At 46.5% G+C, this 24,949-nt stretch overlaps 10 protein-coding genes across 10 annotated transcripts; 4 read left to right on the top strand and 6 right to left on the bottom strand.

Annotated features, from left to right (window-relative positions):
* Positions 1–275: 275 nt before the first annotated feature.
* Positions 276–899, top strand: F5891DRAFT_1212497 (uncharacterized protein; the record flags this gene model as incomplete). The annotated part of the gene is made up of 1 exon (XM_041369223.1): positions 276–899. A coding segment is annotated over one exon (624 nt), but the record flags the coding sequence as incomplete, so codon positions are not given.
* Positions 900–1,529: 630 nt separating this feature from the next.
* F5891DRAFT_964519 (uncharacterized protein) lies at positions 1,530–2,387 on the bottom strand (the record flags this gene model as incomplete). Its single annotated transcript, XM_041376100.1, has 1 exon — positions 1,530–2,387. One exon carries the CDS (start codon positions 2,385–2,387, stop codon positions 1,530–1,532), a length of 858 nt encoding a protein of 285 aa, XP_041217979.1.
* Positions 2,388–3,155: 768 nt separating this feature from the next.
* On the bottom strand, positions 3,156–3,754 carry F5891DRAFT_1197797 (uncharacterized protein; the record flags this gene model as incomplete). The annotated part of the gene is made up of 2 exons (XM_041368530.1): positions 3,156–3,164; positions 3,212–3,754. 2 exons carry the CDS (start codon positions 3,752–3,754, stop codon positions 3,156–3,158), a joined length of 552 nt encoding a protein of 183 aa, XP_041217978.1.
* Positions 3,755–4,826: 1,072 nt separating this feature from the next.
* On the bottom strand, positions 4,827–5,579 carry F5891DRAFT_1197796 (uncharacterized protein; the record flags this gene model as incomplete). The annotated part of the gene is made up of 1 exon (XM_041368529.1): positions 4,827–5,579. One exon carries the CDS (start codon positions 5,577–5,579, stop codon positions 4,827–4,829), a length of 753 nt encoding a protein of 250 aa, XP_041217977.1.
* Positions 5,580–5,918: 339 nt separating this feature from the next.
* F5891DRAFT_986807 (uncharacterized protein) lies at positions 5,919–8,517 on the bottom strand (the record flags this gene model as incomplete). The annotated part of the gene is made up of 10 exons (XM_041377817.1): positions 5,919–6,028; positions 6,212–6,349; positions 6,398–6,645; positions 6,687–6,826; positions 6,877–7,083; positions 7,142–7,294; positions 7,350–7,468; positions 7,727–7,804; positions 7,863–7,880; positions 7,935–8,517. 10 exons carry the CDS (start codon positions 8,515–8,517, stop codon positions 5,919–5,921), a joined length of 1,794 nt encoding a protein of 597 aa, XP_041217976.1.
* Positions 8,518–11,278: 2,761 nt separating this feature from the next.
* F5891DRAFT_986806 (uncharacterized protein) lies at positions 11,279–12,294 on the top strand (the record flags this gene model as incomplete). The annotated part of the gene is made up of 4 exons (XM_041377816.1): positions 11,279–11,503; positions 11,628–11,975; positions 12,024–12,074; positions 12,127–12,294. 4 exons carry the CDS (start codon positions 11,279–11,281, stop codon positions 12,292–12,294), a joined length of 792 nt encoding a protein of 263 aa, XP_041217975.1.
* Positions 12,295–13,082: 788 nt separating this feature from the next.
* F5891DRAFT_986805 (uncharacterized protein) lies at positions 13,083–14,164 on the bottom strand (the record flags this gene model as incomplete). The annotated part of the gene is made up of 6 exons (XM_041377815.1): positions 13,083–13,217; positions 13,272–13,398; positions 13,507–13,643; positions 13,707–13,800; positions 13,915–14,092; positions 14,146–14,164. 6 exons carry the CDS (start codon positions 14,162–14,164, stop codon positions 13,083–13,085), a joined length of 690 nt encoding a protein of 229 aa, XP_041217974.1.
* A 5,899-nt stretch (positions 14,165–20,063) lies between these two features.
* Positions 20,064–20,292, top strand: F5891DRAFT_928601 (family 3 glycoside hydrolase; the record flags this gene model as incomplete). Its single annotated transcript, XM_041373916.1, has 2 exons — positions 20,064–20,167; positions 20,214–20,292. Coding segments are annotated over 2 exons (183 nt in total), but the record flags the coding sequence as incomplete, so codon positions are not given.
* A 932-nt stretch (positions 20,293–21,224) lies between these two features.
* F5891DRAFT_1197791 (uncharacterized protein) lies at positions 21,225–21,891 on the bottom strand (the record flags this gene model as incomplete). Its single annotated transcript, XM_041368528.1, has 5 exons — positions 21,225–21,287; positions 21,346–21,406; positions 21,467–21,540; positions 21,599–21,700; positions 21,751–21,891. 5 exons carry the CDS (start codon positions 21,889–21,891, stop codon positions 21,225–21,227), a joined length of 441 nt encoding a protein of 146 aa, XP_041217972.1.
* Positions 21,892–23,406: 1,515 nt separating this feature from the next.
* On the top strand, positions 23,407–24,516 carry F5891DRAFT_1212483 (uncharacterized protein; the record flags this gene model as incomplete). The annotated part of the gene is made up of 2 exons (XM_041369222.1): positions 23,407–24,249; positions 24,301–24,516. The coding sequence occupies exons 1-2, from the start codon at positions 23,455–23,457 to the stop codon at positions 24,514–24,516; spliced, it is 1,011 nt and encodes a 336-aa protein (XP_041217971.1). The 5' UTR covers positions 23,407–23,454.
* Between the last annotated feature and the right edge of the window lie 433 nt (positions 24,517–24,949).

Genomic DNA, 24,949 nt, shown 5'->3' with positions numbered 1-24,949 from the left:
ACAAATGTGATCTTATAGGTAAGTATGTATCGGTATTTATGGACTGTTGTCCATTCAAGATGTATTAATATAGCGCTATGGGCTGTCGAATCATGACCACTGCCAGTGAGTCTCTCACGTCCTTATTCCTTGAAGTCTGGGCCATCTCATCAGTTCCTGACCTGCTACAGTTCATCTCCTCGATCATTGCTCCTACATGCCCCTCTTTGCGAAAATTGACCGTGCATTCAGTGGCCCTATCAAGTCATCTTCGCCACTCTGTTTCTGAAAAATTTTGCCATCTGCATCATCTCACTACAATTCACTGTGGAAACCTCGATGCCGAGGTTCTGAACCATCTATCACGTCTGCCATCTTTACTAGAGCTTAAACTTGCTCTCCAACCAAATGTCCAATTCCAGAACGAGCTTTTATTTGAGCAGCTTCGAGTACTTGACGTGCATGCACAAGATATCCCATCCGCTGTTGACCTCGTGAGCAGAATGCGGAACAAGCTTACGAACCTCTCGATCTTCAGCGATGACCGTACAGGAGCATCTGTCTTGGCACAATTATTTTGTTGCCTCTCCACTTCCGTCAGTCACTACTCGCTTCACCGCCTCCAAATTATGGTTGCAGAACGTCCTTCACATGACTTATTCTCTGTTTTAAAGCTGGAAGACCTCCACCCGCTTCTGTCACTCAACCGATCGACGCACGTACATCTTGATATAGGGTGTGAGATCTCTTTGGACGATGTTGCCGCCTCAGAAATGGCACAGGCATGGCCAAATATCGTGCTGAACAAATTTCTGGAAACTCCTCTCCCTTCGTCGATGTCCCCAATCGGGCTCTTATGCTTCCTCAAGCACTGTCCTAACCTATTGGAACTAACACTTGAAATCGACTTCTCCTTTATTGAATAACAAGACGACCAGTCGCACTACTGGGTCGGAACATATTCTCAGCGCAGTGTTCATGACGGTCAGCTTAAACTAAGTGGGTAAGTCTTATGGTCTACTCTTTCGTAATATTTATATCTGACGTGTTACTACAAGACATAGCAAACCTTTTTGAATTTCCCCTCCCAGTACATCAGCAGCAACATCGAAGCTTTCGAAACGCAGCAGGCTCGAATCAGAGTAAGTTGTCATTACCGTCAAATTCCGTGTAAGCCAGCATTCCCTGGTGCACAGAAGTGCGTCTCCTTTTGATTTTCCTGCTGGCATCTCTGAACTTACTCGTCAACATGTACACAATCAAGCATGCGCGTAATGCATGCGTTCGGTCAGAATCACAGAGTGTCTGAAAATAGTCGGTGGGAAGGCGTTCTTTGATAAGATCATGTGTGAAACGATCCAAAGCATTGAGTGATTTTTTTCTTTTTTTCTTTTGGTGGAACGATATTACCCAATAGCAACTGACAAGGTCAATTCTAGAGGATATGTTTAAGGATAGGCAGTTTCACCCGTTAAGTTGTAAGGAAATTCACCCAGAGGAAATACTTGATGTACGCGTTTGCAGTGTGGAACTCTACATCTCGATGAGTTTTACCTATTCCGGCCCGGAGGCCGGTGAGGCGTCATACCCACTAAAACCCCTGTTTGTCGGATCCAGTTATCCGGAAGGTTGTCTTCGTCTTTGAAGAGGCCGCTCCAGGTCTTTAGGACCAGGTCAATTTTAGTAGCCCGTTTACCGCATCTCAATGACTCGGTGAGTAGCCTATCGAATTTTAGTCTCATGTTAATGGCGTGTACCCATTTATTGTAAATTTCTGTCTCGGAATGGTATTTGTCCTTATCTCCATCGAATCTGATGGTTCTTTCGCATTGAAGCTTCCAAATGAGATGGGCTGATTCAAGGATCAAGATTTTGAACAACCTGGTGGCTCCTACTTTCGTTTTACTGTCTGAGTTGCGGAGGGTCATCAAGTTACACCCTAGTATTGTGCCGAAGCTTATTTCTGGCCAACTGGTTTCTCGCTTAAGCCATAGGTCTTTGGCTGCTTTCCAGATTACTCTTGATGCTAACGATTTGCCGCAATCTAGGAGAATATGCTCCATTGATTCAGGTATGCGGCAAAGTCCACATTGTCCTCTATGTTCAAACTGAGGTATTTTATCCCAGAATTGTCCTATCTTGTAGGCGCCGTGTAGGATTTTCCAAAGGAAACCTCGTATGTTTTTAGGGATGTCCTTGTTTCTAATGGATAGCCAGACTTGATCGCTTATAGGGGTTGTATCGTTTACTTCGCCGACTGCGTGCAGAGTTCTTGCCATATTCATGTTAGTTTCTCTCCTTTGCTTGCTTTTGCTCTGTATGTTCCTAATGTTCTTATAGAAGAGGCGTTGGGTGCCTATGCACAGTTTTACTCCGGATAGTTCATCTGGTGCGTCGACCTTAATCATGATACCGTCATGCTTATCCTTGATCATGCCGTTTTTCGCTAGATCAATAGCGTGTTTGTAGCTTGCTTTATCTGTCAATTTGCCAACGTCCGTCAGCGTGGTAAGTGCGCATCGTTTTCTTAGACTGGCAACTAAAGATTTCATCAGTGTCTTGTTGGGGTGGTCCAACCAGTCAATGTCCTCGAGGTTCGCGAGGTTAGTGGTGAGGCTTTTCCGGAGGACGGATGATTTGATCATTAGTTGTAAGGAAACGTTAGTGGGAAGAGTTGATATTACTGAGAGTATGGCACCTATTTCTCCGGCGCCAGGTGCTGCGAGGTGCTCCAGCACTTTGATGGACTTATTGCGAGGATCGTTCGTCCCAAACCATGCTCCGCCTCCTGAGATGTGGAAGCCATCCTTATCCACTTTGTGAGTATCGGCGATGGTTATAATGGACAGTTGTGGTTGTTCACCGGGTGGTTTAGGTGCTTGGCTTGCTGGTGTGTTGCACGGCGTGTTAGAAGACACAAAGATTCTGAACCCGGAGGACAGCGAGTCTGGGGATGGGTAAGTAGGGTCAAATATCATTGTGTTTGGTCGTTTTCATCTGTTTCGTCAGTGATTTGCTCAGGTGCTATGTTGAGCGGGTAGGACGGGGAGCTCGTCAGTGGATGCCACTTTGGTAAGATGCACCGGAGGATACTTTGTGCTAATTTAGTGCATTTGTAGGGTTTTTCACACCTCGACTCTGTTCGGTCTTGTGCGCAGTGGTTACACGTGCAGTTTTTATTTTGTCTATGGAGCGGTGAGTTCCTGTTAGCTATTGCTTCAATATGGCCCACGGAGGTGGCGAGATGATTGTCTCTTAAGCATGCCGCATATAGGTGGTTGTTCAACTTATTTAGGTCCGCCGAAGCGCCAATGTGAAACCACACTGGTAGTTCCCTTGCGATGGAAGGATTGATGGTGATGGCCTCCCAACGGGTACCGTATTTCTTTGCGGTTTGGATGATTCGACGGAGGTTGGAGGGTAGCCTCTTTTGGGACGGGGACCAAGTCTGGAGGAATGGGTTGATCTTGGCGCTATGTTTAACTATGGGTGAGTTTAGTGCTGCTTTCGCTAGAATGGCATTCGCGAAGAATGCCCACCGAGGTCTTGTTTCTATTGGGGCGAGTAGGCCTTTCAGCCATTTGAGCTTGATGGCTTTGTTATGGCTCTTGAGGTGAAGTACATTCTTTCCGCCTTTCGCTATAGGAGCACATAGCGTCTTCATGCTTACTGTGTTCTTTCCTTCATTGTCCCAGACAAACTTACTTGACTTGGCTGAGAGGATGTCTTCCACCTCTTTTGGCATGCCCTGTGCGGTAGCTAAGTATTGGGTCATACTTCCAATCGTTCTTTCAACGATGATTTTGCGTCCTTCTATGGAGGGATGCCATTTTTTCCCAGCGTTGTAGGGCTTTTTCTATTTTTTTTCTAGGATCGGGGACCATATGGCTTGTTCTTCTATGCCATTGCCGACCCCAAGAGTTCTTATGGCTTTTCCTTCTCCCGCGATATTGATACTAGGAGGCAGCGGGTCTTGTGTAGGGCTTATTTTTCTCGAGGATATCACATTATCACCATATTCTCGTGAGCCGATTGGTATGATTTCCGTTTTAGATGAGTTGAAACGTGCTCCTGACGCTTTGCACCAGCAGGATAAGATATCATTTAGGGTCTTAAAGCTGTCTTTTTCCGATAGGTATACGGTTGTATCATCAGCAAACATAGTTACTACAATGTGGTAAGCCATGTCCTTGGCTTTAAAACCGGTAAGTTCTGATTTCCGTAGCATTTCGGCTAAGGGTTCAATGGCTAGGTCAAATAGTAAGCATGATAGGGGATCACCTTGGCGCACTCCCCTTGTTATATTGAACTTTGAGCTGATCTCGCCATTTATCATTACAGATGTTTCTGCGCCGTTATACAAGGCTTTTACTGTGTTCGTGAAGTTGTCCGGTGAGTCGAATTTATCTAAGACTTTCCACATGTAATCTTATCATACGCCTTTTCTTGGTCTAGCGCTACTATGACACCGTTTTCCTCTTCCACCTCCGCGTACTCCATAACCATTTGCGTGAGGCGTATTTGGTCGGTAATACTTCTACCAGGTACGAAACCGGCTTGATTCTCATGTATTATTGATGGTACTGAGCGGGCTATTTTAAGCGCCAGGGCCTTAGTGAAGGTCTTGTAGTCCCCGTTTAGTAGGGTTATAGGTCTGTAGTTTGCGATTTCTCTCCTGTCGTTTTTCTTATACAGCGGATGCAGTAGGCCTTCCGAGAAGCCTGAGTCCTTCACGACTCCATGTGTTTCGATATCGTTAAGACTGCCGTCAGACATTCAGTTAGGTCAAAAGGTAGATCTTCTCCTCTCTTCCTCGGAATTGTTTTTGATTTTTCCTGGAGCCATTTTTAGAACTCGTATGGTATACTGTTGATTCCAGGAGCTTTTCCGTTCGGTAGGAGTTTTAGAACCTCCTCAACATTCGCTTTGGTGAGTGATTTAGCAAGTTCCTGTTTGTTCAGGGGGGATAGTTTAATCATGATTGCATTCAGAGTGGATTCCAGCGCTTCTTCTCTCTCGTTTGTTGGTGATATGCCTTCCCTTTGGAGTGAGTCATAGTAGTCTCTTGACAGCTCTGACATTTTGTCTGAACGCTGTATATAGATTGGGGCCTCTGGTGGTGAGTCTGACGTTTTTAGTTCAATGATGGTGTCTCTCGATTTCTGATCTTTGCCTGACTTAGCCCAGAGTTTACTTGCTGGGGACTCGTTTTCGAGTCGCATTCTCGCCATAAGATTGTCTCTTGTTTTATCATGTTTAATTATTTCTAATTGGTTAAGTTGATCCTGCAGTGCGATACTGACGATGTGTTTATCCTCGTCCGGTAGGTTCGGGTCATTGTTGGTTGCGCGGAGCTGTGACAAGAGCTTTTGTTTCTTCATTGGTATCAGTCTCTTGGCTGTTGAGCGGCACAGTTGAATTGCTTTACTCTTGAAGCGGCAGAATGCCGCTTGAGGGTTATCTATGTCAGTGCGTGTTTCACTGGAGGACTTTATCTCCTGCTGAAGGATTTTCCCAAGTTCAATCATTTCCTCTTCGAGTTTCTTATTGTTAAGTATGAATAACGGTAGGGACCATCTACCTGTACCGACGAAGGGCATCTTCTTGCTCGAAGAGCATTGAGTGATGCAACGTGGATTCCCTGTATCAGTGATTGCTGGTCCATTGATTTTGCAGCATGAGGACGCGTCGTGTCGCGTCAATTAGTGACAATGTTATTGTTTATTTTAATACTTGTTGAAAAAACCTAGTTTTTTTATTGGCTAGAGGTCACGTTATCCTGAGAATCTGCTCTTGATCCATACAAACCCAGTTTTACCAGTCCATCTATCGATGGTTTGCCTCATAGATGGGCTGGTCACCAGTCTACATTGCGATGTTCTCCATAGAAGTGCAAAAAGGTAAAATAGAAAATGAAGTAGACGATGTACCCTATGTACTCAGTTCAATATCGTGGTCTGGGGTCGTGGATAGCGTGGACCAATCCAGCATTCAAAGGAACGCGCAAACTCGAGTGCATATCTGCGGATGGTGTTGGCGTTCACACTTGCTGCATGGGAAACAGGGCTGTATTATTTGACATATGGAAGGGGGCAGCAAATGCGCAACATTATCTAAAACATGAACATATGAATGCCCCAGGGCACTCAACATGAATGAGGAGTACGGCTGGGGCACAAACGGATGTAATCCTCCTGCTCTACAGTGAGAGGAAAGTTATGAGAAAACAAACAATCATGGGGAGAGAATTGATGAAGCCAGCCAGGTTTGGGTTTGTAACCACCGGAATCCCAGCCACAGCGGTTGCACCGGAACTTCACGAAGTTGGCGCCTTGTCGAGGCGACCGTTTGGCTCGGATGTCCCCGAGCCCTGGATTGCATAAATGATTGCCACACCGGGGGGGAAGGCCCCACACACAACCAGAAGGAGTGGACGCTATGTATCTCCGGCTAATCAGCTGCCTTTGTTGATTCCAACAGACTAACACCACAGGGGTATGGGACAGCAAAGTCCAGCTGACAATCTCCTGCTCCAGGGCTAGCTCAACAGGCATTTGATGAATGTAGACCTGTATGATCACCCTCAGCATGAAGGGCATGACCACAGAGGGTTGAACCGAATGAGCAGTGAAGCCGATGATGAACAACAGGCGGTTGCTGAATTCACTAATGTCATCAAAAAGACCCTGGGGCAAGGGAAATCATACCTGGAGACCAATGACTTGATCGTTTCAAAATGTGAGCGCATCGTGAACGCTGGACCACAGGCCAGCAGGATCATTCCTTTCGTGCCAGTCATGTCCAGGGACCGCTTCCACAATTCTGGGCCCAAGTAATGGCGGAGCACCTGAGATCCGGGTCAACAAAAGAAAACAGGAAGAGTCAGCCTGGGCCCACCTCCGAGGCGTCCTGAGTCCAGGCATTTCCATGTTTGTCAACACTGTGCACCAACTCACCATTCCCATAATCTGAGTGTGTGTCTAACAGAACCAACAAATCAGTCTCTCTTCTGGCCTTCACAAAGGCCAGGGCATTGCGGACACAGGCACGGACGTTAGGCAGGCAGGCAGCTCCAGTGACCAGTTCAATGTTGGTGCACTGCAACTGACACATATTTGATGTCAGTCATACATCAGCTCAGGTTAATTGAAATAATACTCACCATATTTTTGCAAGGTGAAAATTCTTCCTCCAACTGACAGCGCAACAGAAGTTCCGGGTATCCGCCAAGTTTCAAGGCGATGGTGTGAAACACCAGTGGGCGATGGGTGTGACTTCGGCCAGTGAGGTAGGCACCTTGTGCAACCACTGAGTACTGTCAACAAATCGGGGTCACCCGCAAGTCCAGGATTCAGTTGTGGCTGACTCACCGGTAGTGGACTGGAGCGCCTGCGGCTCCAACATGGGGGGCACCAAAATTCACCCGGGCCTAGATTGCTGACACAGGGGTGCAAATTTGACTTCTTGAAGCACAGGGCATGAGGACAACCTGGACGGGCACATTTCTTCAACTCTCCAAAATCAGAGCAGCTGCTGCATTTAGTCATGGTGCCATCATCTTGCATCAGTGAAGACGCCTCCAGCGCCAGCACCTCAGACCTGGAATCAGCTGTCCACAAGCTGGGAGGTCAGACTGCGGCCAACTAGATCTTTCCAGGTAAACCAGACACCCACCAGGCAACCCCTCTGCCCACCATTGGATCAGCATACGGGGGAACAACCAGAATATGACAATGTCAAGACCTACCTCCAGTGTCAATGGCCTGACTTTGGCCATGAACAACGCGCTGATTCCATGGAGACACAAGATCATCCATGTCAATATCTGATGAGGAAGCATTAGCCGCAGGTGTAGTCAAGTCAAATCATTCTCTGCTGCCTACCCATCGCATCATCAGTATCTAAGAGAAAAGAGTTGGGGAGTATTCATGGTATTCACAGCAATCTGGACTGACCACACAATATCGGACGTGACCTGCCTTTCAAAGCCCGGCCCAGGGCCTCAGGTATTTGTTCTGTGGCGCCTCCTCTAGCACCTCCTCTAGCACCCCCTCTTCCTCCTCTTCCTCCTCTTCCTCCTCTTCCTCTTCTCCTGCCCCTCCCGCCTTGTGCAACAGCGGATGTTGCAGCTGCAGTGCTGCCACTGTGCCCCCCTGCTCTCCTGCTGTCGTCCTCGTCATCATCACCTTCTTCTTCTTCTTCTTCTTCTTCTTCTTCTTCTTCATCATCATCATCATCATCATCTTCTTCTTCCTCCTCGTCACGGTCTTCGCCATTGTGATTATGGTCACCAGCCCCGCCGCCATCTCCGTTATCGTTGTCATCGTCCTCCTCCTCCTGATCCTGGGCCTGGTCATTGACTGCATTTCGGACACGGGCAGAGCTGGATCGTGTGACACGGGAAGTGGTTGGACTGGGACCACTGGGACCTGCATTGGCACTTGGACCTGCATTGTTGAATGCTGCGCCTATGTTGATCCTATGACCATCTCCAGCATTAGTGCCAGGTGCAGGCTGCCATTCCATCAGATCTGCCATGGTTCTAAACTTCTGTGGGATGATCAGGGTAATACTACTGAGGTCCACTTACGCGCTATTTGTAACGGTTATGGTTAAAATGAAGGCACCCAGTGGTCTAGGTGATTTTTGAAATATTTAAGTTCCAAGTTCTCAAAACTGCAAGCAATGAAATTATAATTATTTTCAACAACTGAATGTAGCAGATTTCTTCGATGTTGTTGTTTTGAAAACTTCGCCATCATTCCATCGAGAATCATGACGCTGCTCAGATCTACACAGCAAGACAGTTGGATGCACCTGTATGAAGGGCTGCGCTGGACAAAAATACGAAAATCGATTTTCACAAAACCAGTGAGAAAGATCAATTGCGAGTTTCTCTTATTTCAAAATAATGAATCGAACAAAATTAGTTGTCAATTTTGTGATTTCGAAGTCTCTTGTTCAACTCTTGTTTACATTTGGCTGCATTGGGAAACAGATGACCATAGATAAAGTCGCTGCGCACACGTGTACAATTTCAACCATTGTTGGGCATGGACAAACCTGGAGTCAGCAAATTCCACTACCTCTCGAGACCATACAGCAAGGTTATAATGAGCTTGGTCACCACACTCACATTGTTCTTCGAACTCAACTTGGTGATAGCGCAAGGCTTAATGCTGCCAAGCGAGTGTTTGCGGTTTATTAGCATAGTAGAACAGGTGCCATGCATCACTCTTTGCTGTTGTGACGGCTGAGATGCCGACAAATTTAATGAAGCATACCGATGTAGGCCGGTGTGCACTAAGAAGAAGATTAAGCTTTTGTTGCTTTTGCCTGTGAATTCAAGCCCGAGAGCGACCATTATGCACGTCATAAATCAGAAATACAAGAACATTGTAGCCAAGGATTTGTCAAGCGTAAAACAGTCTTGATTCTAGCATTCCGATCCGCATCAATGGTCATCTGCGCCCGGCTACCCCATTTAATGAGCCGAGTCGCTCCGTCATGCCACGACTGTACTCTATGGTTAGCTAGTGTGGACGTAGTAGAACCACGAGTGCTAACGAAGGTTCCATTCGACTGAATGATAGCGTCGAAGAGCACCGGGTGCCTGGTAACAGCCACAACTTTTAGCGTCAGAATGAAATATGACATCTAAGCGGCTCACCATTTTCTATGTATCACCTCCGTCTGCTCTGCTGCATAATCTACCCACATCCACCCCAACGCCCTAACATCTGACCATCACTCCGGGTCCCTTTCATCGCTCATTATGATAGCCTCAATCCATTTTCGTGTGCGAAGCTATTCTTGCACCTTAGACACCCTGCATGCAATGACAGACAACGGGGCAAAGCACTGATCCACTGGGAACTCCTCGCATTGCTGGCTGAAGTCACCGTACCGTATGTGGATCGATATATACTGAAGTTAGATCTGTAGAGCAACCTAAACCGAAAGCTTTCACTCACGGGAAGAGTTGGCTTGTATGATGGGCGCTTATGTAGTAAAGGAAATCCAAGGATAATACGTGATTGTCCAGAGGAAGGAAAACCTAGTGCTAAGGAGAAGGACGATTCGTTAATGATAATTCCAGGCTTTTCGAGCGAGTTTCTAGAAACCCAAGCGATGTGAGAGACCAAAAGAGTGCGTGATTGTGGTGTACACTAGGAGATGTCAGCTCGAACCAAGCTGGGTTTCGTGTCCATGAGACATCTGTGACGGCCACATGTTTAATCACCGAAGAGGGATGTTCGAATTTGTCTCACCGAGTTTGAGCAGGTTCAGGGGGGGAATTCGTCGTGGTGTTTAGTTGGAGTTGGCATGCTCCATCCTGCTGAAGTCTACGATGTAATGTACTTCGTGTCATTGCAAAGGTTATCTGAGACCAATGTTATGGTGAGACCCAAGCCTTGGACGTTCTCACTGAATACTGACCTCGAAAGCATTGGGTGGGTGGGCCTTGGACATACAATTGCGAGTTGAAGATAGTAGATTGCGCAGGAGTACTTCCAGGCTATAACTTGAGAGCTTAGGCAGAATATTTCCCAAGCCGATATCTGGGAGAGAAGAACTAATGAGACTGTAGCAATACAGAATGGCCCAGTATCGGGAGTCGAGGACAGACTGTGAGGTAGGCTGCCACATAGCATGCTTAGTCAGTGTACCAATGAGAATTGAATTTGTCGTTTGTGTTTTGCTTTTGGTTCTTTGCATTTCACTTTTCTGTTATCAAAGAACTTGGACATCAGAATCTTTCTCACAAGTTTTGTGAAAATCAATTTTCGTATTTTTTGTCCAGCGCGGCCCTTCATACGTGTAAGTTTATTTTGGTGGATTTGTGCAACTTTGTCAAATCACGCGTTAAACGCAGTGAATACACATATAATATTGTTGCCGCTGTTCTGTTGCCGCTTCTGCTGCCGTTTCTGCTGCCGTTTCTGTTGCCGTTTCTGTTGCCGCTTCTATCACTTATCAAAATCAACCAGCTAACACAATCACAGAACCCTAGCCGTCAGTCTGGCCATTTTTAGAATTACACTCAGCCTTTCTGCTTCGTTGCGTCGCGTTGAATTTCCTCCCAAGCACGATGGAGGTATTTCGGTCTGTCACTTTGATGGATCTCGGCATCTACTGGGCCAGGGCCGGCACCGTGCCTCCAGATTGGCGTCCGATACTTTATCACTGCGGGGCTTATGATCCAACGCGCGACTGTTTTCCTGTCTTGCGCGGTCATCATCACATACTGTATATACCAGCCACGTCAAAACCTGTCTTTAGATTTGCACAGCACGCGATGTATGGGCTCTGGTACATGTCACTGTGCCAACGATTCAGCGAAGGCACGAGAGGAAAATTTTTCAGAGGATCTGCATATATGCACCACATACGCGAGGCTTTTTTCGAGGAAGTCCGGAGCAAATTCTACCCTCCCCCAGATAATAGTGGGCGCCAGGTCCTACCCACATCAAATAAAATGACAAGACAGTGGTTCTCAGACGTCCTATTTTCCTGGGCGCTGGTTACTTATCATAACAGAAGGATAAGTCCTCCAGGTCCTGGCTGGTTGCCTCCAGATGATTGGGAAATGTCGATCAAATTTGGCAAGTGTCCCATTTGTTCTGGCTTTCTGCATTATAAACTAGATCACAGACTGGGCCACTTGGTCTTCAAGGCCTGACATTGATCCTGTCATCCGATCACTTTACGGTTCTTTACCGGATCAGACAACTGACATTCTGGATTATGCAACGATGGAGCTGGAGGCCAAACTCAGCGGAAACGATTGTGCTCCGATGGTGGAGACTGATGAGGACAGTTGGCACAACTGCCTGAGGGTTGCCCTGGAACTTTTTGAGGCCAATGTCAAAAAGGCCCAGCTTGAAGCCAATGCTAAGGCTGAAGCTGCTACAAAAGCCGCAGCTGAGACTGCTCTGCCTACACCCACGCCTCGCAATGTGCCTGTTCCCGGATCATCATCCAAGCGTCCAGCTGTATGTTTCTCATCAGAATACCCAGTATGTGGCTAATTTATTGAACAGTCCTCTGCACCTATTGGAGTTAGGAAAATCAAGAAGGCCAAAACGCTAAAGGTTGGTCCATTGATGTCATAGTCCCACCTTCTCATCAGTATGTTGGATGCAGCCTGTTCCCAAAGATGCCGGCTCCAAGCAGCCCCCTACTCGAATTTCCAGCCGGGACAAGGGCAAGGGCAAGGCCACAGAGTCTGCCATGCCATCAGGATCTGCGTCTCAGGCGAGCAATATTATTCAAATATTTTATTTCTGCTCAACTCACACCTGGGGATGTTAGCATTCAATCCAAAACGCCTTGGGCCAGATGAGCATTTCACCATCCACACCTGGTGAGGTGACTCCATTATTCAAATTAAACTGGAATGATGTGTTAACCTCTGACTCTATGTATGGTTGGACCTTAGCAGAACAGGGTGCTATAATAGATGAGGAAGAGATGATTCAGGGAGAACACAGTTGGGCAGGATTTGTGAGCAGGGCGCCAACCAGGCCCTCTTGATGACTCTCCATTAGTTTACCCAGCGGCAGCAGTGTTTGCATGCCTAATGTGACAATGCTTCATAATATCTCATCTCAGTGGTTACTATAGGACAGAACCTTAGAACTTAGTGAAAATCAGTGAAATGGACCTCACATCACAGAACATAATCAAAACACCCAATGAAAGACCTCACGGAGGCGCTCTCCCCAGGAATGGTCCCACCGGTCCTATAAGGACACAGTGACATGGACCTCACATCACAGAACACAATCAAGTCCCCCAAGAAAAGAACTCATGGAGGCTCTCTCCCCAGGAATCGCTTCACCGGTCCTATAAGGACGCATTGATCAATATAGTGTTGTGGAGCAAATGCCTGATGCGTAGTCAGCCAATTAAAGATCATTTATCGTTTTTCCGTAATGAACCCTTTGGCAGATCTTGTATTAAGTATGCGACTTTCCTAGCAAATATTGATATTACAAGTTGAATGACGTGCGTATGGATAGATCTCATTAAGCCTGGGTTGATCTGGGCCCAATTCCTAACATATTCTCCGGTCCAACTCCTAAATTCCATGCCACACCTTATTTGAGTAGTTGCACATTGCTGGATATCAAAAGCTTGACCGGGGCTGGCAGTCTCTGATGAACTGTGAAGGGCTGAGTAGTGACATATCTGTAAGAGGTTGTCTCCAGATGGGAAGCATCTAATCCAGTAAGCTAAGTCAGTGTGGAATGAGTTCCACACCACATAAACTCGTAAGACCACCTTACATGGGAAGCTCGGCTGAGGTACCAACTGTGGATGCAGGCTGGTACGAGGTTCTGACTGCAGGTGGAGTCGATGAGGCTGGCAGCTGGGTACGGGCCCATGAAACAATGCGACCCAAGTCCAGGAAGCCTACATGCCGGAGTTGCCGAAGGTCATGCAAAATTTTTAAACCAACCCTGCGCCAACAGTCAGAAAAATCTCAGCCTTACATTGATATCCAGTGGAACTCGGGATCACCTGGATCGAACTTGCCAATTATCCCGTATAGGTCCACGTGCATAGGACCTCAATTCATCTTCCTGTGACTCCCCATCTTCAGTGGAAATATCTACGAACTCTCGGGAAATTCCATCCATCAAGGACACCACAGCATCCTGGATGACCCTCAAATAGATAAAAGGGTGACTTCCTGCTACCGAACTTTTTGACCGACACACTGGGCATCTCTCAAAGCCTTGGTGCAAGGCCGATTGCATTAAGCAATATATACAGGCAGCATGCCCTTCCGGGCAGTAAGTCGCTGGGGCCACACTAAGCAAGAATTAGCTGAATGAAAAGATTATATTGTCATCATGCTGACAGGACATCCCAGCATCTGGGCTTGATATGAATTTGGCAATTCGAGATATGTTGTAAACCACTTACATTGGGCACATGAAGTTTGCTTGAATTAATTGCAGAAGGTTTTCAGCTTGCGCATTAACTTCATGTACGCCCTGTTCTGTTGGTGGGGAAGGTGGTTCGGTCTGTACTTCTTGTTGAGCCCAAAATTGTGGCTGAGAGTCCATTACAGGCAACTGGAACACTTTCACAACCCGAGCTTCTGCAATGCAAAAATTTTCAGCGATATGCTTAGATGGTCCTGTACAAACCTACCGTGATCCACCACAGGCATTGAGACCATAGCTAGCTAATAGCGATGTTTGATGAGTGTTAGAAGCAGTCCTTATCTATCCCACCTTTGCTGAAATTCTGTCAGATCAATGTGACTTCTGAGGCACCAATTTGGAATGTACAGGTGCCGTGTAATGCAGCTTGCCGGAGTATCCCGGCACCACACTTCCAGCTGAGCGGAAGCTTCATTCGTGTCTCTATCTTCGTCCGAATCGAGTTGGGCATATACTGAGCATCCTCACTCGCCCTTAAAATCGTTGTTTGGACCCACCCACCACTCCCTTTTAATTCGCACCGCGTTTTACACCCGTAATTTTATTTTCCGTTATTCCATCGTCTCGAGTCTTTAAGCATGTGTTTTGAGTCAAGGAGTCATGGCATGATAGAACTCATAAGCAGGTTTTCCCACCCTCCCAACGGCTCCACCTGCTTGCATCCCACCCCGAGCTAACGCTCGGTTCAGCCCAACTTAGCAGATAATGTCACTCAGCCTTTCTCACGCCAGAGGAGGCTGGAATGTATTTCTAGTGATAAGTTAACATGTGGCGTATGACATTATTTGACTCTATATTTGACTTTATGAAGTACCACCCTGTTATTATTTTTCTGATTTATCCTCGCAATAGAGGTGGTGACAGAAAAAGTGACAGAAGTGGAAATTGGAACGGTGACATAATTGAGACAGAAGTGGTGACAGAAAAGGTGACAGATATGGTGACAGATATGGCACTACTTATATAAGCGAACGTGCGAGTTGAATCTTTTTCTCTTTCAAATTTCACTGTTTCTTTCATTGACAACTTACACCATCGTTGTCTTCTTTGATTGCTGTCCAGTGTATCCTGTCCTTTTGGGGCTCTGCTAGGCCCTTTTTGTGTATTTGAATTTGTTCTTCTTTCATGCCCATCATAACTGTGCCTTCCTGGGTGTTTGAACTAGAGTTTTGGATATGTCAGATACATGGTTTGCCAAACTGAATACAACCGTTTGAATCTTCCTTTGCAGTGCACGACGGACCGTTGATTATCAAGGAGATCATCCGAGTAGTTGTATTTTTGTCCAGTGCGGACCTCCATAAGTACTTGTGTTGCACGTAGTGTTGTTGGCAGAATGCTGCCATTCTGCCGGTGGCAATTGCCAAGTGGCAATTGCCGGCAGTAGGTCGAAGGTGGTTGGCAGAAGTCGGCAGAAATATTATGACCTAGTATTTGTTCTGACTAACAAACAGTAAAAATTTGACATATGTTAGAAAACTTAGAATGTATCTTGGTGGTTGTTACCATGGCCTCAAAGTCCAAGGGCTGTCCCGTCCGAAAACTTGTGTCTGACCACTTTGTTATTGGGGAGAAAGTCAAAAACAACTCAAACCGCTACTTCTTCACATGCAACTACTGCTCGGCATCCATTGAGGGCCGTGACGATAACCATCTCAAACATTTAATTGACCAAAAAACATGTCCCAATGCCCCTGATCGTACTCGCGCAGAAGTTCGTGGCTACCTTGCTACAAAAAAACGGACTGGACATTGACGAGCTACAAAGATCATTTGCATGGATCCCTCCCCTCGCAACAGACTCTGATGACCAGGATTATCTTGCGGATCCGGAATCAATTACAGATGAGGAGTTGGTGGATGAATTTGAAAGATTCGAGCGCAAGACGCGGGAGGCTGGCCAACCACGAGAAAATGATGAGGCAAGCGGTAGTTTGTTTGCAGGTGATGTGCCGGATGTTCTGGATGACGGCCTCGTTGACTGGAGTGAGCTAGAAAGGGTTAACAAAGGTATCACACCAACTGGCTTCGTTAAAGAGACTGAGGTACTCAATCGAAGCTCAAACGATGTATCAGGGTGGAATGTTGATGCACTTTTGACGTCAGAAGGCATAGCCTCGATGTAGTAGTTGAAACTATTTTTGCCATAGTATAAACATAGCTGAAAAGAGCTAAAAACACTCACAATACATTTTGCCGACTTCTGCCATTCTGCCAACTGCCATTCTACCGTTCTGCCAACTGCCGTTGCCAGCTCGGCGTTTATAAATTAATTCGGAATAATCAAATGTGTCACGTTTGGTCACATTGCAAATGAAATCTCGGTATCTGGCCTAGAATAAAAGTTGCGCAATAGACGCATAATTTGATGAACGACCCACTTTAAGGAGCCCTCTGAGGACACTGGTTTGTTCCGTAGTCCAAGTCTTAGGCCTGATTCATTCAACCTAAACAAAGTAAAATTCAGCGGTTACATATGTCTTTATGCCGCAATTGTCATAAATGCCATGTTGCCCTCAACAACTCATTCCTCTTTTACTGGTTTCCCTTATTCTGAAACCTTTCCCAATCTGCTCATAAAACTGAATTATGCAGTTTTATGTGCCACCCTTGTGCTCCATCCTATCAAGGGCTGGCCGTGAGTATCCTGTTTTTGAACATTCAAAATCATCGCATTGCCACTGACAAGTTACCAGGAAATTAGAAAATTGGAATCAGGGACTCAAGGTGGCACCAGAAAAAGGTGACAGAAGTGGAAACAGAAATTCAGACAGAAGCAGGTACAGAAACATTCAGAAACAGTGACAGAAACAGTAACAGAATTCAGACTGGTTGACAGAAACGGTGACAGAAACAGTAACAGAATTCAGACAGGTTGACAGAAACGGTGACAGAAACAGTAACAGAATTCAGACAGGTTGACAGAAACGGTGACAGAAACGGTGACAGAGACAGTAACAGAATTGGGACGGGTTGACAGAAACGGTGACAGAAACAGTAGCAATAATTGGGACAAAAACGGCGACAGGAATTGGCACGTAGCGACAGAAACAACCACAAATATGGCAACAGACAAATACAGGCCATGACTCCTGTAATCTACGTGATGTTTTGCACTCAAATTCTCTGAGCGCAGAGCCTCCATGAAGTGAATCACATTGCCCAATATCATAGACTCCAGGCTATGCCACCTAAGATTCACATGACAATTTTCAACCTGTGTTGACCGTGATATCTTATTCTGATGGGTATCAGTGATAACACACCCCAAATCCTGAATGCGCTCTGGGGCCTGCAACACTCAGTTTTATCATATCTGCGGACCATCCAAAATATTTGCGTTCGAGTAATACAGAGGTTATAGTCAAGTACACCCCAGTGTAAACATCATTCCCAATATCAGACACTCCAGGCTACCCCACCTAAGATTCACATGATCGCCAACCTGTGGGGACCATGCTATCTGACAGTGCTATCGCCCAAGGGAGTGTCATATCCAAAACCCAAGTTTAAACATCTTTCCCAATATCAGACACTCCGGGCTACCCCACCTAAGATTCACATGATCGCCATCTTGTGGGGACCATGCTATCTGACAGTGCTATCGCCCAAGGGAGTGTCATATCCAAAACCCAAGTTTAAACATCTTTCCCAATATCAGATACTCCGGGCTACCCCACCTAAGATTCACATGATCGCCAACCTGTGGGGACCGTGCTATCTGACAGTGCTATCGCCCAAGGGAGTGTCATATCCAAAACCCAAGTTTAAACATCTTTCCCAATATCAGATACTCCGGGCTACCCCACCTAAGATTCACATGATCGCCAACCTGTGGGGACCGTGCTATCTGACAGTGCTATCGCCCAAGGGAGTGTCATATCCAGAACCCAAGTTTAAATATCTTTCCCAATATCAGATACTCCGGGCTACCCCACCTAAGATTCACATGATCGCCATCTTGTGGGGACCGTGCTATCTGACAGTGCTATCGCCCAAGGGAGTGTCATATCCAAAACCCAAGTTTAAACATCTTTCCCAATGAGATACTCTGGGCTACCCCACCTAAGATTCACATGATCGCCATCTTGTGGGGACCATGCTATCTGACAGTGCTATCACCCAAGGGAGTGTTATATCCAAAACTCTAGCTCAAACACCCATCCATATACCCAATATCTGCCCATATTGCCCAACATGAGATACTCCAGGCCACCCCACTGGAGAATTATTCAAAGCCATGGTTTAAATACCCAACATTAGATATATCACATTCAACATACCCCAGAAAAGGCCTCATAGAGGCGCAGTTCAGTGGACAGGGAGACAGAGCCAAACCAACAATACCCCAGGACAGGCCTCATAGAGGCACCATCCCAGGAGGAGTCCAGTCAGCCTCATAGAGGCGCAGTTCATTGGACAGGGAGACAGAGCCAAACCAACAATACCCCTGGACAGGCCTCATAGAGGCACCATCCTAAGAGGAGTCCAACCAGCCTCATAGAGGCGCAGTTCATTGGACAGGGAGACAGAGCCAGATCAACAATACCCCAGGACAGGCCTCATAGAGGCACCATCCCAGGAGGAGTCCAACCAGCCTCATAGAGGCGCAGTTCAGTGGACAGGGAGATAGAGCCAAACCAACAATACCTCAGGACAGGCCTCATAGAGGCACCATCCTAAGAGGAGTCCAACCAGCCTCATAGAGGCGCAGTTCAGTGGACAGGGAGACAGAGCCAAACCAACAATACCTCAGGACAGGCCTCATAGAGGCACCATCCTAAGAGGAGTCCAACCAGCCTCATAGAGGCGCAGTTCAGTGGACAGGGAGACAGAGCCAAACCAACAATACCTCAGGACAGGCCTCATAGAGGCACCATCCTAAGAGGAGTCCAACCAGCCTCATAGAGGCACAGTTCAGTAGACAGGGAGACAGAGCCAAACCAACAATACCCCTGGACAGGCCTCATAGAGGCACCATCCTAAGAGGAGTCCAACCAGCCTCATAGAGGCACAGTTCAGTAGACAGGGAGACAGAGCCAGATCAACAATACCCCAGGACAGGCCTCATAGAGGCACCATCCCAGGAGGAGTCCAACCAGCCTCATAGAGACATGGTTATACTGGACAAGAAAAGGGAAGAAAAATACCACATCCAAGGTCCCAGGCAAGGCCTCATAGAGACACCAACACAGGGAAGTCCAACCAGCCTCATAGAGACATGGTGATACTGGACAAGAAGAGGGAAGAAAAAGACCACATCCAAGGTCCCAGGCAAGGCCTCATAGAGACACCAACACAGGGAAGTCCAACCAGCCTCATAGAGACATGGTGATACTGGACAAAAAGAGGGAAGAAAAAGACCACATCCAAGCTCCCAGGTAAGGCCTCATAGAGACACCAACACAGGGATGTCCAACCAGCCTCATAGAGACATGGTGATACTGGACAAGAAAAATAATTATAATATTCTAGACACAAATCAAAGAAAGGAAGAACTTTGTCAGGTAAGTGACAGTAAAAGAAGAGAACAAACATAGAAAAGATTTGGTTCAAGTTCGCATTTTTTGCTTATGTCAGCAGTGCCAAACAAAGCCACACATTATTACAATTTTCGCATTTTTGTCTATATCAATGGTAACACACCACAGCTTATCATTGAATCATATATAGCATAACAACCATAGAATATAAGAGCTTTGTATGTGACAGTAGTAACAGAGCAGATGATAGACACAGAAAAGATCAGGTTCAATTTCGCATTTTTGCTGATATCAACAGGGCCAAATAAAGCCCCATTTGAACATAGCACAATTTTCGCATTTTTGCGTATCTGAATACTGACATAACACAGCTTACAAGATAATGACAGCGATAGCAAAGACTAGAAAGGGCCGAGCTTCGCCGGCAGGAACCTTGTCCCACTGGCTCAAATTTGAATGTGAACGTTGTGTACTATCATGATAGTTATCGACATTCATTGAAGATGTGGTATACTAGTTGTATATCATTGGTGGTACACTACATGAAACAATACTAGTACTTTGGAGAGGGATGAGCCGGTGGAGTGATGTTCAAAAAGGTGACGCAAATTGTGTTATCGTAGTACAACATATTAATATATAGGGTTTCAGTGCAGATCCTTTCCTAACCGGGGAATCCGCATACGAGACAATTTTAGGCCTACAAAATGGCGGAGTACAAGCCACTGCCGAGCACTTCATCAACTAGTTTGTGTTTTCTTGCGTTTGTTTGCTTTTCTGCTTATTCCACCAGTGAGCAGGAACACTTCCCCACATTAGAATCTTCAAATGTTGATGATCAGACTCAGCATGAGACTTACGCGCACCCGTTCCTGCGCAGCGTTATGGCCGTGGGTAGCGTTGGCACATGATGCATCCAGGAACCAGTCCGACTTGGGTCACTGCCTCTCTGAAGAACATCTAGTCTCTCGTAGCAATCGATCTCCAGTGACCACTTACTCAACGAAAGACGGTTTTCCACAGCTGGGGATGAGACAGACACCAGTCACATGACGGGCCGATGTGCCTTGTTTCAGCGGAGCGTGCACAGTCTTGACTGGTCGTGACGGAGGAGCTGGAGTAGGTTCTTCGTCATCATCTGATGGATATGTGTCCAGGTTTGTGCGGCAGTGCCTGTCCCCATATCGTCTTCAGCTTCCTCATCAGCGTCAGCGTACTCCTCATCATCCTCGCTGGACTCATCTGCAAATATAAGTAAGCATCGAAATCAGGTGAGCAAGTTAGTACTACTGTAATTTACTAATTCAACGTTTTTTCATCTCCCGTACGACCGTACAGCCGGTCATATGACCGTATGATGACCCGTACCGTACCGTTGAACATTTTGAATGTATTGTACGACATACGGTACGGTACGGGTAGTACCCGTAAGCCCGCCGTAAATTGTACGGCCGTAACCGTATACGGTTACGGTGGCCAGCCCTAGTTCTGTGAGCTCTGCCGCCACTTTGGATCTCTGTCGAAAGCTACTGTATCTGTGAAGAAATCTGGTGTTGTGAACTCCTCGTGGTAATCTAGGTTCTCAGACATCCATTGCTATGTGCCAACAGCTCAAATTTCTCGCACAGAATCACGTCGCACTATAGTTCTGATAGAATGGGCAGCATGGCAGACAAGGACTGGCGATTTATAAACAGGCAAACTTAACACGCATGTAACGACGACTACGACGATGACGAGCAAAAAGAAAGGAGATACTGGACTGTTGTAAACCTCTTTGGGCGAATCCAGGCCAAAACTTCACTTAGACCTCCTGGAACATCCACATCTGCTTTGGGTCACTCTCGTCCAAGACAGCAAGCTTGATCTACCAAATACAAATCATGAGTTATTCTGTCCGTCGCATAACGAGCTTGGAACCGTACCTGGGTGTAATTGTGGTTGTCCGGAAGGACGCATGCGAAATTTGTGTCCGGGACTTTGATGCTGTGCATAGGTAAGTGACCTGTAGAACGATGGTCCACAGTTCTCAGCCGCATCACTCACAAGTACTTCCCAGAGTCGCCTTGTTTGACCAACAGCCACTTCATGGAGAAGTGACTGCCTTCGAGACCTTGGTTCTGTAAATTCAAAGACGCGTCGCAGCAGTACATCGCAGGAGCGAATATCATCTCTTACAAGAAGCGCTGTCTCAACCCTCAGGTAGTTTCCATTTCCGTTGTTGGTCAAATGAACTGTGACGTTGCCTTCCGCGTCCGTCTTGAGGACTTCAACGTACCACTGCCCCGATCGTTAGCCTGGATGATCTGAACCAAGGAATGAACACTGACACGCTGATGGAGGTTCGTTCCCGCCCTGTTGAAGACATAGCCCACGACAGGAGTGCCGTCGGCTTGTCCGCCCTCTTTCAAGTCCACGACCTGGTTGGAATACTCCACGTTAAAGATGGCGCGAGTGCTGCTGGAAACCATGATGATAAGATGTGTTATGTAGCTTGAGGGTTGGGAGTTGCTTCAAGTGATGAAACTGAGGAGGTCGCCATCGAATACGACGACCTTTATATACTGGGGGGATAGTCATGAGTTCAAGCTCAGTCAAAACTCAAGATGGACATCCACGTATCACAAAAACTCATCTGGCATCCATACCAGCGTCAAGTCGGTTATTCCTCAAATCCGGAGTCTACTCGCATTTCAGGAATCTCCTAGATACCATGGATCTTGTACCTCCAATTTGATTTGTCCATTTCCAGTAGTTTCTTACCTTGCTTATTTTCAGGCCACTTTCTTTGTTCAAGGAAAGTAGTTTCTCATTCAATAACAAGCACCCTGACTCGTTCAAAACACGGGATCACATGCAGATACCACTACGCAAACTCATCTGAATCCTCATGTCTTCTTATTGCTCGAGAAAAGTAAAAAATCAGCAAGGTAAAAAAAACTATTGGAAATGGACATATCAAATTGGAGGTACGAGATCCATGTCGTCTAGGAGATGTCTGAAATGCGAGTGGACTCCGGATTTGAGGAATAACCGACCTGGCGCTGGTATGGATGCCAGACGAGTTTTTGTAATATGTGGATGTCCAACTTGAGTTTTGACTGAGCTTGATCAAATTGGAGGTATGAGATCCATGTTATCTAGGAGATGTCTGAAATGCGAGTGGACTCCGGATTTGAGGAATAACCGACCCGGCGCTGGTATGGATGCCAGATGAGTTTTTGTAGTACGTGCAGACCGAGCTAGTGTACTTAGCATTGAATAAGAAATTGCTTTCCGTGATGCAAAAGTAGTTGGCGCAAACCATGCGAGGCATCGACAGCAACGTCATCAATGCCAGCGGAAGTCACCTCCACAGCCTGTACTGCATCTACCATGAGCTTGGAGTGTAGTAAAACTGAGGGGACTCATGAAAAAAACGAACGACATGGCTCCAAAGTGATGCACATTCATCCTGTTTCGTTTGTTTCCCTGTCTGCTTCATAGCCACTGCGAATCTTTCAGCCAGTGTAAGTTGCTGTCCTTGCACTGTGTCCATTGCTCGGCATATAATAAGTTGATAGAAACAAGCTCACACATCTGGTGAGTCCAACTTTCAAATTTGCACGTCTCTCACATCCATCTCAACCTTTACTCAGAAACCATCTAAAGACCACACTTGTTCTACCCTAAAGAGTCTCCCACTCAGATAGTGCACCACAGAAGATGATTTGTAATAGTGTCCCATACATGATACGAGAGCTTTGTGCAGCGCAAACGAGTTTTCCCATCTTTCAATTCTCCGCCGCTTTTTCCCATTCCCACCATGTGACATGTGTACAGCATGTGATTTTAATTATGCACACCTATAATTTACCAAGCAAAATTCTCTCCCCGGCCGCACCTAAAATTTATCTGATGGTCATGTCAGCACAATTGCCTGCAAATGATTTGGCCCCAACACTAATCTTATATCTTAACACGTTTTGCAAATCGCTGTCTTCTGAGCCTCATGCACATGTTCAAATCCTGTTCAAACCCTTTTCAACTTGCGAATGTTCTCAAAGTACGATTTCAGTTTTCGTAGACTCCTTTCTGCCATTTTCTCCCGTTCCATGGAATTTCCTACTGATGTCCCGGGGTTATTTACCTTGGGCGAGATTCGACTTGAGGTTGCGGCATGGAGGGGAATGCTCTTGAATAGTAATTTTCCTCCACGGTGTGTCCTTGAACAACTCATGTTTTGCAAAGCTACCAAACGAAAACAGCATGAATTTATTGTGCTATATTTTCGTCATTGGGATGCTTCAGTGCCTGCAACTGCCGTTGTGGTCGTAGACCGTGCTCCAAAGCCATCCTCGAACGACAGTGGCTCCTCTACACCTATTACGCACTCATCGGGCATCACTTCCCCTTCAGCTTTACAAACTCCCGCCCTTGATTCCGTTTCTACTACCAAAAACACAGGTACTACCGCTCACAAGCACCTAGAATCGAGATATGGCCAATACCAGTGTCTTTGCACCCTCACATTCTCTGCCACATCCGCACGTCCCTCGGCAACCCAGATATCGGTTCTCTTATCTATTATAAACATGCATGCTCCCGACTACCACCTGTATCAATTTCAGTGCTACTGGTTCGCCAGTACTGTCTGGGAGGCCATAAAACAGCTCTTCCCAGGCGGTCTCGAGTCAACCTGGCAAGGAAAACGCTCTTGCTACCATGGTTTTAATGTGGAAAGGGCAGACAGTGTGGAGGCCGTGTGCGAGGGGTACGCTGATGAGTGGAGGCGCCTCGAAAATGAAGCAGAGCTGAAGAGGCAAGCAGAGCATGCCAGGACACAGCAGGTCAGCCTTTTATGGACTAGAGGCACGATATTAACATTGTGATTCTTACAGACATGGATGGATGGTCTGGCTCATGGTCTGGCTCATGGTCTGGCTCAGAGCCAGGCGGAGGTTGACCGGTGTCAGGCGGAGGTTGGCCGGAGTCGGGCAGAGTTTGACCGACGTCAGGCAGAGTTTGACCGACGTCAGGCAGAGTTTGAGCGGCGTGAGGCCGAAATTGACTGCTTGCTAGCGCAAAACTCCCAATTACGAACCAGTCTGGGGTGATCTTTCTATGTATGTATGAAGTTCCTACATCTTGAATTACATGCAAATTTGACTCCCCAGGTCACCAGCGCCTCGATCTCAACAGGTTTTGATAATCTGTGATCCTTTTCTGTACTATTACCAGCTACTTTCATACTTATAAACCAGATTTCACTATTTTCGTCTAACCATTTCTATTCACTAGGGTTCGGTATTGCCCACTTTTACCTTGCCCCGTTGCAATTCAACCTAGTTTTGACATAATTGCGACTTTTTGTTAGGCTCTAACGCTTATATGTTTATTCCGTTCCTTCAAACATCCTACAACGACCTTGCCTCCAAACACTTCAAATTCGTCAAGTTCAGAGGTCAATCTTGTATTTTCCAACGCGATTCCACTCCCAAATTATGTTTGAACCTAACTAACTTCTTTCTCTGTACACGGAAACTTATA

The sequence above is a fragment of the Suillus fuscotomentosus genome, assembly GCF_016647785.1.
Source record: "Suillus fuscotomentosus strain FC203 chromosome Unknown F5891scaffold_132, whole genome shotgun sequence".
In the NCBI taxonomy this organism is placed as follows: domain Eukaryota; kingdom Fungi; phylum Basidiomycota; class Agaricomycetes; order Boletales; family Suillaceae; genus Suillus; species Suillus fuscotomentosus.
Note: the sequence above shows the minus strand (reverse complement) of the source record. Positions and strands in the feature narration are given on the sequence as shown.